Source organism: Phaseolus vulgaris, chromosome 6 (genome assembly GCF_000499845.2).
Source record: "Phaseolus vulgaris cultivar G19833 chromosome 6, P. vulgaris v2.0, whole genome shotgun sequence".
Classification (NCBI taxonomy): Eukaryota; Viridiplantae; Streptophyta; class Magnoliopsida; order Fabales; family Fabaceae; genus Phaseolus; species Phaseolus vulgaris.
In genome coordinates, this window is record NC_023754.2 from 21,675,942 (window position 1) to 21,691,608 (window position 15,667).

The 15,667-nt window shown below is 26.2% G+C and overlaps 1 protein-coding gene across 1 annotated transcript; it reads left to right on the top strand.

Moving 5' to 3' along the window:
- Nucleotides 1-4,473: 4,473 nt before the first annotated feature.
- On the top strand, nucleotides 4,474-10,152 carry LOC137831844 (GDSL esterase/lipase LTL1-like). The gene is made up of 5 exons (XM_068639693.1): nucleotides 4,474-4,784; nucleotides 4,965-5,092; nucleotides 5,289-5,531; nucleotides 7,024-7,276; nucleotides 9,593-10,152. Exons 1-5 carry the CDS (start codon nucleotides 4,532-4,534, stop codon nucleotides 9,823-9,825), a joined length of 1,110 nt encoding a protein of 369 aa, XP_068495794.1. The 5' UTR covers nucleotides 4,474-4,531; the 3' UTR covers nucleotides 9,826-10,152.
- The last annotated feature ends 5,515 nt before the right edge of the window (nucleotides 10,153-15,667 follow it).

Below are 15,667 nucleotides of genomic sequence, written 5' to 3' on the forward strand. Positions count from 1 at the left end.
TTAAAATGGTTACTAAAAATGATGAAATTTGTATAAGATTGACGTCATATACTTGAGATATGTATGACTGTTGTTTGATTGTGTATTAAGTACGAATGTCCATGTTATAACAGAGATCTTTTAACTTCATTGATGGTCTAAGTTATATAAACTAAGATGTCACCCACGATCATTTGTAGATACACGATTTTGGCTATAACGAACTCACCTTAATAATTTTTCTTAGGTTCACTTGTAATTCTAAGTATTGTGTAATGATTCATATGTTAGTCTCTGGTGGAACATATTAATACGATTCTTTCGAAAGAAGTGAGTTGTTGTTTCGATTGTTGAATATCATTGATGTAAAAAATCATGTGGTATATATGTTTGTTGAATGTTGATGTATAAATGCTACCGAAAGAGAGAATCGATCTAAGTGCAACTCAAAATAAACTCAACATTTTCATAGTCACATTCCCTTATCCGACGCTTTTCGTGTTATCATGTGTGATTTATATGATTGTTGAATGTTCTTGATGTATAGACCTATTTTTTTTTTTTTATGTATATATACATGTGCTCTATAGAATTGTTGGTCATATTTTATCCAATTTTATAAATATTAATAGTATTTATGCGTGTGTGTTTAAATTTAACTGTACATACCTTTTAATAAATTTATAGTAGAAGGAGTAGTAAATTTTTGGAATGTTACGTAATATCAGTCCATTATTGCGTCAAATAATGAAACTATGAAGTAATGATGTGACACACAATTGACTTATTTAATATTTATTGTTGTTACGTAGGCACTGACATATAGCTTTACCTCTGGAGAGGTTTCAAAGTTCACCCATGTAAATCGCTCCGTGTTTGCGCTGTTTCTGCTGGTTCCTTGTTAATACATTCATGTAATATATTTTTTCTAACTCTTTGTTTGTGAGTATAACTTTTCTCTCTTTCAAATAAGAGTTTTGTAATACAAAAACAATTTAAATAGAGTGTTATAAAAAAATAACAACAAACATTATTATAAATAAATAAATAACCAAAGGGTATGAATTTACTTAGGTTGGATTATGGCGGTCAAGCCTCGTGAATGCATAATATTCCTCCATCTTATTTATTTTAGTCACGTGCCATCAAATGCCAAGCATTAATTTCATGCTTTTACCATGTATGCAAAAATCAAAAGTTCACTCCTAAAAATTTAAACAAAATTTAAAATAATTAATATATCAAAGACTTACAATATTTAAGATTTACAATTACAATGACATTTACAATTTTTTTTAATATATCGTTTTTTTAAGATGAAATCACTTATTGTGATATGATAATTAAATTATGTTACAATAAGACTAAATTAACGATTTTAAAGATAAAATAACGTATTAAAACTAAATCATTTATATTTTTGTTAAAAGTACGGTGATAAAATTAAATCATTAAATTCAAAAGCTAGATAAATATTACTATTTTAATACATTAAATTTTTAGAGTAGTTACATGCAATACATTAAAATAGTAAATTTCTTGATTGAATATGCTTTCACGAAAATTTAACTATATTAATTAATATTTCGTATTTATTTAATTTGTCAATGCTGAACTAACTAAATTAAATAACATGATTAGTTAACGAACATGTGTGAGGTACAGTTTTTTTAATCATATTAAGAATATTATTTTTCAAAACAAATTAGTTGACATTTTTTCAACACATAGTGCATTAGCATAATTATTTACTTTAGTCTAAATAATATATTAGAAAAAAACAAAAAAATAATAATAAGTCACATTATAATCGACAATTACATAAAATTATTGACACTTTTATAACAGAGTAAATTATTTGAAACTAATCAATGAACTAAAGGGCTAGCACATCAAATTATTGCATAAATTATTTGTTTATACATCAAACAAAAAAATCAAATATTCTTAATTAAATTTTTATTTGTTTTAATACAATTAATTGCATAAATCGAGGTTACACAAATTTAAATATAACATCATTAAGTATTTGATTAGCATTATATTATAAAATATGTTTTTTAATCGATAACATATTAAATTATAAAATTTATTGCTAGCTTAATTTGGAGAAGGTTGTTTGCTTCATTTTGGTAAAATAAAATAAAGTTAGGCACCGGTTCGAATGAGTTTAATGGATAATTATATTAGTTTTATCTTGATTGGGACGTGTATATTTTTTAAAAAATTTAAAATTTTATTATATATTTTTTTTATTAATAATAAATATGATTTATGAACTAATTATAATACATAGCGTACAAAAACACATTAACGTCTACTTACCAAACAAACAATTCCAACAAAGCCAACAAAAAAGAAAAACATGAACACCTACGACTTAATTCTCCCTCAAAATCAAGTTCTCATCACCAGCATAAGAAAAGCAACTCGATCAACCTAAATCAATCACGAACTTTTAATAAAAAACTAAGTTTAAGGCACCAATAGAAACAAACCGAATAAACATTAAAAGAAACATTATGATTTTTAACTATGTTTTTATCATTAATATTTTTTTTATTTAACATTGTAATAAAAGATGTCAGAGAATTGTAATAAACAAGTGTCTTCAATCATTCAAAAACAATAGTTGATTTAGAAGTGGAGGCAAAGGAGGAGGTTGGGGGCAATGCTGCAAATATTTGATAAATTATATAATAATCGATGACAAAGCCGTACTAAGTTTTTTAAAATTGATTGTTAAAAAATGATGCGAAATTATGCTGTTAAATAGATTTTTTTTCCCATAGATCTGAGTTTTAAATTTTGCATTAACCAATGTATTTTTTGCCTTGACTTTGCTATATCTACACTGTTAATGTTTAAATAGATCTTAATCCTAAATCCCTTATTTGTGATGTAGGTTTTTTGTTTTTTCCCCTTGTCTGTGACACTTCCCTAAATATCTAAACGTGTATGATTCAAATCTTTCTTTAGATTGACATTAAATAGAAACAATTACCCTTTGTGGTTTATATTTTATAATTAATGGTTGAATTGACCATTGAGAACATTCACTAATAAATGCACTTTCAGTGAATTATTAGCTGTCACTATTCATTTATAAGCTCGTGTTAGTGACGGAATTTCGTTACCGAAAACTTTTGGGGTCAATAGTTACATTTATCTTCTAGCATATAACTTTTTGTAACGTTATTCACAAAAAATAAATCTACACACCACGACGATTCCAACCAAAACACCCCGTCAACCCTATTTACAATCTTAATTTATATCTACAATTTTATATAATAATTATGGTTTAAACTTCTTGCATTTAAACATCCTTTAGTTTTCTGTTTCAGAGATCATGGTTAGCAATTAACATTAACATCACTTAATTTTTTCTATAGTTTAACTTATTTCATTTATCTTGTTTCGTTTTCCTTTACATATGTGAACTTCAATATACTATTTAGTTCCTAACGATATACTTTCCATAAATACACCATGAGTGAGTTATGATAAAAAAAAAGGTAAATTAAATAGTGAGGAATAGTTTGAATAGATGATGTCATTAAACAAAGTACAAAACATAAATTTTGACAACTACTAACCAGGGGAAAGGTGTAGTAGAAACAGAGGATGGTATTAGAATTGAAGTTTTAGAATGTTGTGTACCTATATTTATATATATAGCAGGGGAGTAGGAGGCAAAAAAGAAGAAAACAAATTTAGTTAGGAAAGAAATAAATAGAAAGGTAAAAAGTTAAATAATAATAATAAATTGGTGATTCTTGCATATTGGTAGCAATAAAAAAGAAATGTTTTAGCAGAAAGGGCATTAATTGGCAACCTGGTCGTAGGTGTATAAATTTTTGAAGCCAATGGCGAAATAGAAGGGCTATGGTGCACATGGAGTGTTATTTATTAACCCCTTGTACATGATCCATCCATATACAGGCTAAGTGGGTAGGGGAAATTGGGAACAAGAGAGACCAAATATTGAAGAGGCTTCAATGTGGTAGATTCAAGTATTTATCTTTTAGATACACATGATATATGCAAATACCTAGTAAGTACTGTTCCTCTCCTTTTTCTCATACGTATTCTTAATGGCAACTATGGAGTTTGATCTGTTGTAACATGCTCCTACTGCAATAAAATTAATTGATACCCCATTTGAAATAGTTGGAAAACAAAAGAATTAGGTAAAAGGCAATAAATGTGAAATATTCTGAAGATAGAAGCAATAAAATCCATGGTTTTGATCTCATTTATAAGAAAAGTATGAAGATGAAAAAAGAGGATAGAAAAGTAGCTGTAAGCCGGTTATGATGCATTTAACGCACATGAAGAGTGGTACAAACAATTGAATTCAAAATAGAATTGATAGGTCTCTCTCTTTATTATGAGCGTTATCTTCATCTGCTTGTGGTAGCAGAAGCTATTTAATTCGCCACATCAAATATCACAACCAATGACCTCTATATAAACCTACCACCCAACTTATTACTTCTTCACACATCTACTCAGTTTCAGTGTTAAACGTATTTACCATAAGCCAGACATGGACCAAAGCCTTTTTGGTTCTTCTATGTTTCTGTCTTTGCTTGTTATCTTAATCATATGGAACAACAACGTTGTTCCACAAGCCGAGGCTCGAGCATTTTTTGTTTTTGGCGATTCGTTAGTTGATAATGGCAACAATAACTACCTACTCACCACTGCTCGTGCCGACGCTTACCCTTATGGCATTGACTATCCCACTCACAGGGCAACCGGTCGATTCTCCAACGGCCTCAATATCCCGGACATAATCAGTTGGGTCCCTAATCATGTCGCTGTTCTGATTAATTGTTTCACTTTCTTTCGACAATGTTTTTTGTTTTCTTATGTTTTAAAACTCTTCATTATTTGATAACCTAAGCTACATTTATTGTTCCTCTTGGTATTAATAATGCATAATTAATATGCTTATGAGAAGTGTGTGATGCAAATAGGCGAGAAAATTGGGTCAGAACCCACGTTGCCGTATCTGAGTCCTGCGCTCAACGGGGAGAGGCTACTCGTTGGTGCCAATTTCGCTTCTGCTGGAATCGGAATTCTCAATGACACTGGAATCCAGTTTGTAAGCCAACATTTTTTTTTCTCTCTTCATTAGAACAAACTTTTTACACTTTGACAGAAATTTACTGAAAATCTCAAGTTTTGTTAGTAGCTTTGTTTCTTGTTTAAACAAGTCTACCTCCTAATTTAGTAGTGTTAAAGAATAAAATGTGTTGAAATAACACTGGCATTGAATGAGAAATGGTATGTATTTGCAGATAAACATAATCCGAATCGGAAGACAATTACAGTACTTTGAGCAGTATCAACAAAGGGTGAGTGCACTAATTGGAGCAGAACAGGCTCAACGACTTGTGAACCAGGCACTGGTCCTCATAACCTTAGGTGGCAATGATTTTGTTAACAACTATTTCCTGGTGCCATTTTCTGCAAGATCACGCCAATTTGCACTCCCAGACTATGTCGTATACATTATTTCCGAGTATCGCAAAATTCTTCTGGTATATATTCTCTTCTGTTTGCTGTTTTTATAGTATTACTACACTATATTCCCTTTTATAATTCGGGCCATTAACACCTTTCAAACTACTTTTACCATGCACATTATCATCGTATACACAACTGCCACCAACCTGCGATCCAAAACTTTTTTGATTGGGACTAAGTCGTGCTCATTTTTCATATACTTTTCTTTTCTTCAAATATTTGCTACTTATAGAAGTCAACTTTAACTTTAAGTATAGGTGTATCTCACAAAATAATATTAAAAGGTGAGGGTAGCCACTAATAAAATCTTTCCCAAAATAGAAAATTTTGAAAAGACTACATGATTTCATAACGAATTTAAGCTACAATAATCATAATAATAAATAAATTTACAGTCTAATTTAATCTCATAAATATATTTTTAAATTTAGATACATATACAGTACAGTTATATATTCAAATAGAAAATCTCAAAGTGTCATGTTACCAATCCAAAATGATATTTGGACTTTAAATTTTATGTTATACTGGTTTTCTTTAGTTTTTTTTCTAATAATTATAAAAACTATAATACTATCTTAATTTAGTATCTGCAATAAAATAATTCATTATCAATAGTGTTTTTATGATTATAAACGACTATAAAAATTAACGTGAACATAATTTTTTTTATTACATACATGATTAAAATAAATTAAGCCCTTAAATAGTCTTTAATAATTTTTTTTTATTTGTGGACATTTTGATATGTTTTTTTTTCTCTTTTCTCTTCTACAGGGACTTTTCATTAATATATATATATATATTATAATAAATGAATTTTAAGTAAAAATCAATTTTATAAAATTTGTTTATAATTTGAGATTTACACTTAATACTAACAATTTTTTATTAGAATATTGTGTTTGAAAGTGTAAAAATTTACTATGTCAGAACCAGCAGACCTAAAACTGTTAGCATCCATTTGTACTATTTACTAGCTAGTAATAAAGCGTTTGAGGTTCTTGGGTAAATACAAGACTTGTGTCTCAGAAAAAAAAAACACAGATAAGTTGGACAAGAACAAGACCTGTCAAACATGCATAATGTCAAAGTAAAGTAAATGATACAACACAGATCTTAAATTTATATTATATATAATATTGATTCTAGTGTACTTAATTTCTGTTAGACTTGAGCCACTATTAATGATTGACAATGTAGTATAGTGGAAACTTAATACATACGTAATGAGTGTGGTTGTGTGAAGCAAGTTGAGTTATGGTATGGTATGAGGGGTTGTTGAAGGCATTGAACATTGATTCATTCTACCGATTTATAAAAATTGATGTAAGAAGCATGTGGGGTAAGGTACTATAAATGTAGAATTAATGTGTCATAACTCGTGATCTCTCTCTCTCATGCACCTAGTCTTTTTGAAGAATATGCATATGGCACTGTTGAGAGAAGCAGTAAATAAATGGTTGTATAATAATAATGAATGAGAGGTTTTTGTGATGCATGCAGAGGCTTTATGAATTGGGAGCAAGACGAGTTTTGGTGACTGGAACTGGGCCATTAGGTTGCGTACCTGCAGAACTAGCACAGCATAGCAGAAATGGGGAGTGTGCAGCAGAACTGCAACAAGCTTCTGCATTGTTCAACCCGCAACTGGTGCAGTTGGTGAATCAACTCAACTCTGAAATTGGTTCAGTTATCTTCGTTTCAGCTAATGCCTTCGAATCAAATATGGATTTTATTAGTAACCCACAAGCCTACGGTATGTACAAACACTTTCTCTTTCTATTTTATTATTTATATATGCTTATTCTATATCCTAATTTAGATATCTCACATTTTTATCATTTATATCAAAGTTATTATTAAAATAAGTAATTTTTTTTAAAAATATTAAAATAAATAATTTGTGTTGGGATGATAATAGGACTTTGAAATATGATAAAATTAAAATTGTGTATACACGAATTCAATTTAAATACTTATTAAAATCGTGTCATATAATTTATTTTTTTATTGTGAAGTTGCCACAATTTATCAATTTTAATTTTTTTTTATATTTTAATAGTTAATAAGTGAAATTACATATATTTAATAAATAATCTCAAATATGAGTCAGAAATTAATACCAAATATTTTTACGATTTAATTTAGGTATAAATTAATAGCCAAGCTGAAGTAAAATTGAATATCATGCTAATATATTGTACAAATATTTTTTTTTTCCTTAAAGAATAAGTCTTCTACGAAATGAAAAGGTATTTATAAACATAAACTCTATAAAGGATGACCATGGACTAAAGACAAATTCTTCCCACTATATTAATTTCAATATGTACGTAATCTACTATTAAAAATTATAAAATATAAAAATAATCTTAAATAAAAAGAGCGTGTAAATAAAAAATTATTTTCAAAATCCTTTTTCAGAAATATTTTGAATTTGGATTTTTAAAACACATTTTTGAATTCTGAAAATTCTTATCTAGAATATATTTTTAATTTTGTGTTCTGAATTTTTTTCTAGTATTTTTTTATTTTGAATTATATTTATTAAATTTCAAATTTTTAAATTTGGAATAAATATAATTTTAAAATTTTGAAAATGTTAGAGTGCGGGTTAAAATTGATAAGGTCAAGGAAGAAGTTGTCTCGATCAAAAACTGCTTAGCGTGCAGTTACTGGTTGGGACCATAAGAGGCCCAAATTATATGACTTTTGAAGTGGTGTGGGCCTCACTGTTTGGAGAAAACCAAACCAGCCCTTTTGTTTCTCTTGTTTTCTCTTCCCACCATTAATGATAATAAATATTTTTTTTAAATAGAAGATTAAAAAATCAAAATATTTATGTTAAAAGGATTTTATTTTATTTAAATTAAAAAAATACCACTTGAGAAAATTTAGCTGAAATTTTTGTACGCCAAAACACATCCTAAGTCAAACTCTGCACATCCTTACTGATCTCTGAATCAAGGCGGATTGTAAAAAAGTAATAATTAGAAAACGATGCATTAAAACAGTTAAAAATATGAAAAAGGAAGAATTAAACCTTCTTCGTAATATTAAAAAAATTGGTAAACAAAATTGATATATAATCAGTTATGAAACAATTATGTTATAAATATTAATAAAATATTATAATCGAATATATTTTAAAATATAATCAATTATGTACGTGTTTTTTTTTTCAAAATCAACGTAAAAGAATATTAGGAAAAAATTATTATTATATATTAGCGGTGTCTGTATCTAAATGTAAAAAAAATAAAATATAATTGATTAATCAACTTTTTTTTTTCTATGATTTGAGTTTATCTTCTTCTTCAAGTTTTTTATTTTGTTCCATTGGTGGTATTAGGATTAGAAAGTTTGATAATGTTCACGTTAAAGTTATGATTCACTCGATGGTACATAAAAAATATGATAGTTTTATCAAAGAATAATGTTCTTTTGAAATGGAGTGGAGAGAGATATTGGAAATTGAGTCGAGAGAGTGATTGAAAATAATATTTATTTTATTTAATACGTGAGATTTGGAAACTGAGTGAGGGTTGCGAGAGTATGTTCTCTTTCTTTCTGTTGTTGTCTTAAAATAAGAAATTGAGAAAATAGTGAAAAGTTAGTTTATATGTAAAAATGTCCCATAATATTAATTTAAACATTAAAAAAAAAATTATTTTTAAAATAATTCATATAAAATGATAAAATACTCCATTATATACTAATAAAATGAGATATATTAAATAAGGTTAGAATAAAAAAAAAGTGTATACCAAAAAAATGTTACAAAGATGAATATTTTTATATATAGGTATAGATACAAACTCTATTTTATTGTATAATGCTAAATAATAAGTTTTATCTTGATTTAAAATATTTAAAAAATTATCCAAAAACGTTTTAAAATTGATTTTATAAACTATTTTTAAATATATTAAAAAAATCAATCACATAAATTATATTCATTATCAAACTTGTCAATTAAAATACTAAAATTTATTATTTGGCAGAATTGTTATAGTTTTTTTATAGTTACAGAGAAGAAGCATGAAGTAACAGTGAAGGTGTTGAAATGCAGGGTTTATCACCTCAAAAGTGGCATGCTGTGGTCAAGGACGTTTCAATGGGATTGGACTGTGCACTCCAATCTCTAACCTGTGTCCAAACAGGGATGTGTTTGCATTTTGGGACCCCTTTCATCCAAGTGAGAGAGCTAACAGAATAATTGTGGACACCTTCATGATTGGAGACAACAAATACATGAACCCAATGAATCTCAGTACCATTATGCATTTGGATTCAAGGACCTGATTATTATCTTCTTCTTCTTCTTCTTCTTCTTATGATTGTCACGTACATTGTGCATTACATTTTGTGCCTATATATTTCATTGTTTAAGGTGTATGTTACAAATTATTTGATGCCATGGGATTGGTTCCATGGTTTGTGATTGAATGTCCCAGTTTAGGGTTGTGTATCTTGTTGCCCATTTATCGTTTTGGGTTGAGATAATTTGTGGGTAGAGGATAAAAGCCCAAAACCTGTTCGGGCTTCAAACTTATAGTGTAATAAACTTAGGTTTCTATAATGTACTGCAACTCTACAAAACCATTCCATGCAAACTCTAACTTAGATTCATATGCACTTTCTTCAATTCATTGCAAGGCTTTATTTACAATAAACATTCAGACCAATAATGCTTGATACCTTTTTATATATACATAACTAAAAAAATACCTCATATAAATATTATTATTAACTAGTCAGAACACATATCTTGGGTATGTGTATTTATATTTTTTTTTATAATTTATATATATATTTATGTGTTTAATATTAAAATAAAACTAGGTAAAGAAGGACACAATAAATATATTTAATTTTAAAAATAAAGAATAAAATCCGTTGAAAATAGAAAAACACTGAAATAACACAATAACTAAGATAAATTTATAAAAAAAATATTAATGAGAATAAAATAGGAATTTCAAAACTGTATAATATCAATTGAAAAAATGAGTTAAAATTGCAGCGTATATATTTATTCACTCTCTCCTACTAGGTGTTCCACATCTAACAATTGTTAATTTTTTTAATTGCCAAAATAACAAAATAATTAAAATAAATTAATAAAATAAAATATTAATAAGAATAAAATATGAACAAATTTATTTACATCAAAAAGTTATAATGAAGAATTTTCTAGGTATATACATTAATATACAAATTTAAATATGTCATTATTAATATTGTGATGACAAGAAGGTAACTTTGTGACTATTAAAAGATAAAACAACATTATTTTTTCATTATATATTATTTTAAATATTTTGTATATTTAAATATTATTATGACTTAATTTTATGAATTCACATATTTTGAATATATGCAAATTAAATTAAAATTAAATTAAATTGAATTAACTAATTTAATAAAAACAAATAATTAATACTTTTGCTTAGCTGAGATGTCAAGTTGCATAATGATGCCTAACACGAAAACTTTATAAAAATAAAATAATTAATACTTTTTTATTGGAAGCATGTTATCTTTGTGCATATATTAACTCATTATTTTTTTACATGTTTTTTATTAGTATTTATTTTTATTTATAATAAATATAAATAGGTGATGTTTGGTAAGTTTGTGACAAAAAGAAAGTGAAAACAAATTTAATTACTTAATAATCAAAAGAAACATCATTTTTTAATTATCTTATTGGATACGTCTAAAATTATATCATAACCTAGATATCATGTATATTGAAAAAAAATATTTGTGACAATATATATCTTGATATAATTTAATAGTTAAATTAAGTTACGGTGGTGAAAATAATGTTGTTTTTATTTAAATGTGATTAGTGGATGTTTATTATAAGTGAAGAGGATAAAAAAAGATAAATATAAATTTATTATTATTAGTAAATGTAAATTGAGACTAATGAATTATATGTTTTTGTTAGATAAACTTAACAAGTGTATTAGTTAAAGACACAAAATATCTCAATTGGCTAGTAGTAGTGAAAATAAAGTCTCAAGATTTGTATGATATGTGAGAGTAAGCTATAAATGAGTTGTAAAAGAAAATATTGACTCAATTTCATTTGCATTTAATGCATCATATAATGAACATGAGTTTTCATTAATTAAAAAAGACTTATGCTAGTATAGAACTAGTGAGAATCCAATAATGTTTACGAAAATTATTGATGACAATAATAAAGAAAGTGACAATACAAGTATTGATTCAGAAGAGTATCAAGAAAATAATGCATGAGAATGATCTTATGAGATATTTACATAGTATATTTGTTTGTCTTATACGACTTTCTTTAGGTTAAGTTAAGAGTGTTTTGTATAGGCATACATGATAATATGTTTACTGAGAGTGATTAAGGTTGTTTGTTATGTATAAGGGTTAAATCACTCATAAAGTGACTCATATTTATTAATTTTTTATTACCGATAAAAAAATAATCTTATTGATAAAGATGATATAATAATTGATTATTGTTTTATAAAAAAAAACATTATTTATTATGTTTATTCGTTGTACTGAACTAGATTTAAATAAATCCATAGATAATAATTTTTCTGTTGAGTTTAAATTTAGAGTGAATATACTATTTACTAATATAATAATAAAAAATATAAAAGTATGAATAAATGGATAAAGATACGTAATGTAATTATAAAGTGAAACAATGAGATTACAATTGTCCATGGAATAAAAGATAAGGAGTTCCAATACGATGGCCAACAAAATTTAATTGTGATGTATTATCATTGACACAAATATTATAGTAATTCTAAAGCGGTTTAGTGAACTAATAAAATTGTCTCATTAATAATTTGTCTACATTTAACCTGTTTTATGGATCCATTTAAGTTAGTTTGTTCACAAAACAATAATTAAAAAAATGGTATGCAGAATGACATGTTTAAATAAGAGTTTATACTTCCATTAATGTAAACATAAATAAAATCTGGTTTATATGCTTTGGTATATTAAACTTCAAGTTTATGTGGAGCTTTGAAAATATAAATTATTGGGCCCAGTGTCATAAAACTGATTATTATAATGTAAATATGATGGGTACATGACCATAACATGACATTAAATGATGTATAGTAATATGTTAAGCATAAAATTCTTTTCCAGAAAATAAGAAATATAATTTTATTTATTAAATTTCCACTTTTATTCTTTTCCTTTCTAAGTTAAAAAATATAAACTAATAAAAGAATAGGTGAAAGAAAAATATTAATTAAAAAAAATTAGTATTATCTTGTAGATTAATTAGAGATTTACATAAAAGAATTAAAAATATAAATAAAAAAGTTATCAGTATTGTGTTATGAAAAACAAGAGGAGGAGTATTATTTTCACAAATTAAAAAAGTAAAAAGCAATGGAGATGTATTATTTTCCACCAGTAGAATACTAGAAATTAATGAGTTGAAGTGAAATAAATTCTGTAGTAATTAAACTAAATTAAAAAAATAGTTTGTCCAAAACTAAACTAAAAAATACAGTTAGAATAAACTGAACTAAGCGAAGTATTTCTTTATTTAATTAACTATATTTTACCTTTTTAATTGAAATATTAATTTTCATAAATTAAAATAATTGAAGTATCTTACCTACAATTTTATTACGCACTAAAAGTGAATAAAAAAAGAGTTTATCATTATATATTTATTTAAACTTAAAGTCATGTATGAATTGATTTATTACCAACATACAGTCTTCCGTCTTTTATCGACAAATTATATCTGATAAACTAATATAAATAGTCTCACTATACAAATTAATTATATTCGAAAATTTATTTTAAAGAATCGTCGACTTCAAGAGCTGCTTGTGAATAATTATATAAATAAATTTTTAATTTTCGTAATAGTTTAAATAGTTCACTAAACTATTGTAGTTCAATTTTTAAAAATGAAACCAAAAAACCAGTCTATTTTTTTTTTTAAATTGTAGTATAGTTTAGTTTAATTAACTACTTCTAGTTATTTCACACTCCTAAAAGAATCTGACTAAGTATAAAAAAACATAATTTTTTTTAAATGACACGATAAAAGATAAGTTTAACAAATCTTTATGATAAATTATAAATGAGTTTGATAAAATATTAAATGATTTTATGATAGAATATTAAAAATTAAATTTTAAATTTAATTTAATTTCATAAAATCGATTTATAAAATGAGATTTTTATCTGAAATTTTAAACTCTAAACTCTAAACATTATAAGAAAATAATTAAATAAAAATTAATTTTAAAAACTAAAATAATTAGTTATTATTTGACTAAAGTAGCTATCATTTTATAAACTAAAAATATTATTAATATAAAAAATAGTTTTTATTATTAATAAAATTTTATAAAATAATTTTTAAATTGGTGTCTAACCGTACAAAGTTTTTAATTATTTATTACTTTATATTCTATATTAGTCTCTATTAGTCTTTTAAAAATATTAGTAGCTAAAATATTTGATAACTAATTTAGATATCAATTTAAGAATTAATTTTATTAATAAAAAAACATTTTATATATTAATATATATTTTTATTCTACAATAATAACTAATTTAGTCAACAGTGAATACTTAATAAGTTTCTATTATAAGTTACGGTTTGATGATTTTGTTGTAGTAAAACCTTATTCAGTGTCCAATGTCCAACGTATAAAATTATTTTAGAAGAATTTAACTACTGTGAGACAGTGTGAAGAAAATGGAAGGGTCTCTGTGAAGGGAAAGAATCTAAAACTAGTGATGCTGGATGAGGGTAGCTGAGACCAAAACGCCAACCTATTTATGTGAATCACGTGTACATGTGTTTCTTTCGTCCCCACCCATAATCCAATCCTTATTTAGGAAAAACATCTCCTTTTTGCTTCATATCTTGTTTAGCTCAAAAGAGCACACATAAATAGTATTATTTCAACATTTTATGCTTGATGTTGTAGTTCTAAATCAACCAAGATACCAGTGATTGTAAAGTTTAAAAGAAAACCTTTTAATAATTACTCATAATTTAGCTCAAATACATCTGAAACCGAATCTGCAACTTCTTTCTGTGTCCTTTATAAATATATTTCTCACATCTTCCTAAGTTTGCGGTGCTTAAAACAAGTATGTCTGATGATATTTTTGTTAGACTCAACTGCAATAATGCAAGTAAAGCGACTTGCCCAATGCTTGATTCTATGAGCAAACACTTCTGCTTAATTTTAGCTTATGATTTGACATATTACAAACTCAGATTTAGTTAATGTTATTAGAGTTTCTATTAAAAGATTGACACTGATAGTGTGAAGAATTATTTAGAATATTAGTCTTTTAGTTCACTATCTCTAAGTTTCAAATGGTGTACAATATACAAACTACTTCCAGAACGAGCTAGACAACAAAATTGATAGTAAAACTCTAGAATTCCATTTACCTGAAATAGTTCTTGTCTTAAACACTTTTTTTTTTTTATCTTAACCGGTTTTTGGAGGTACCCTGTAATAACTATCTACTTTCTCATCCTAACATTAATAAATGTCCTACACTTCAATTCCATTTCTCTTCTCAGTAAGATACTACCCACTAAGGAAAGAGTCAAGAAAGTTGTATCTCTCTCTTACTACCTATATATTTTTTTTCTATCAGGGTTAAATTAAGTGAACAGTATTCACTTTTTTTTCTCAGGAAAAGTCAAAATTCTAAAACTTGGCTTTCTCCAAAAGAACTGTTTGGATTCGCAATATATGGTATAAAATTGCCTTGAAACAGCTGTTAGTACGATTCTATATAAATATTTTCATGATTGGTTTTAAAGAATTTGATTTAGGTAGTTTTTTCTGTGAATCAAAACTCTTATACCATGATTTACTATTAACTTGGTTTTAGAATACAAGTATTCAAATAAACACATAAGTTTATGATTTTTACTTAAACTTATTTTTAAAGATAGTTACTGGAATGCAGACCAAGAGTTTAAGAGAAGCAGTAACATAGGAGCTGCTGTTAACACTTCTCCCAAAATGAAGTTTCCTAATTCCTGTGATTAACGTAGTTCTACTGATCCAACATGTTGGTCTATTAATCTGTTAACTGCGAACTTCGATAAATTACGTCAATGTACTTGAAAATT

Coding starts and splice junctions, on each gene's coding strand:
- LOC137831844 (XM_068639693.1), top strand. CDS start 4,532: ATGGACCAAAGCCTTTTTGGTTCTTCTATGTTTCTGTCTTTGCTTGTT. Junction 5,532..7,023: donor AGTATCGCAAAATTCTTCTG/GTATATATTCTC, acceptor TGATGCATGCAG/AGGCTTTATGAATTGGGAGC. Junction 7,277..9,592: donor TAGTAACCCACAAGCCTACG/GTATGTACAAAC, acceptor GTTGAAATGCAG/GGTTTATCACCTCAAAAGTG.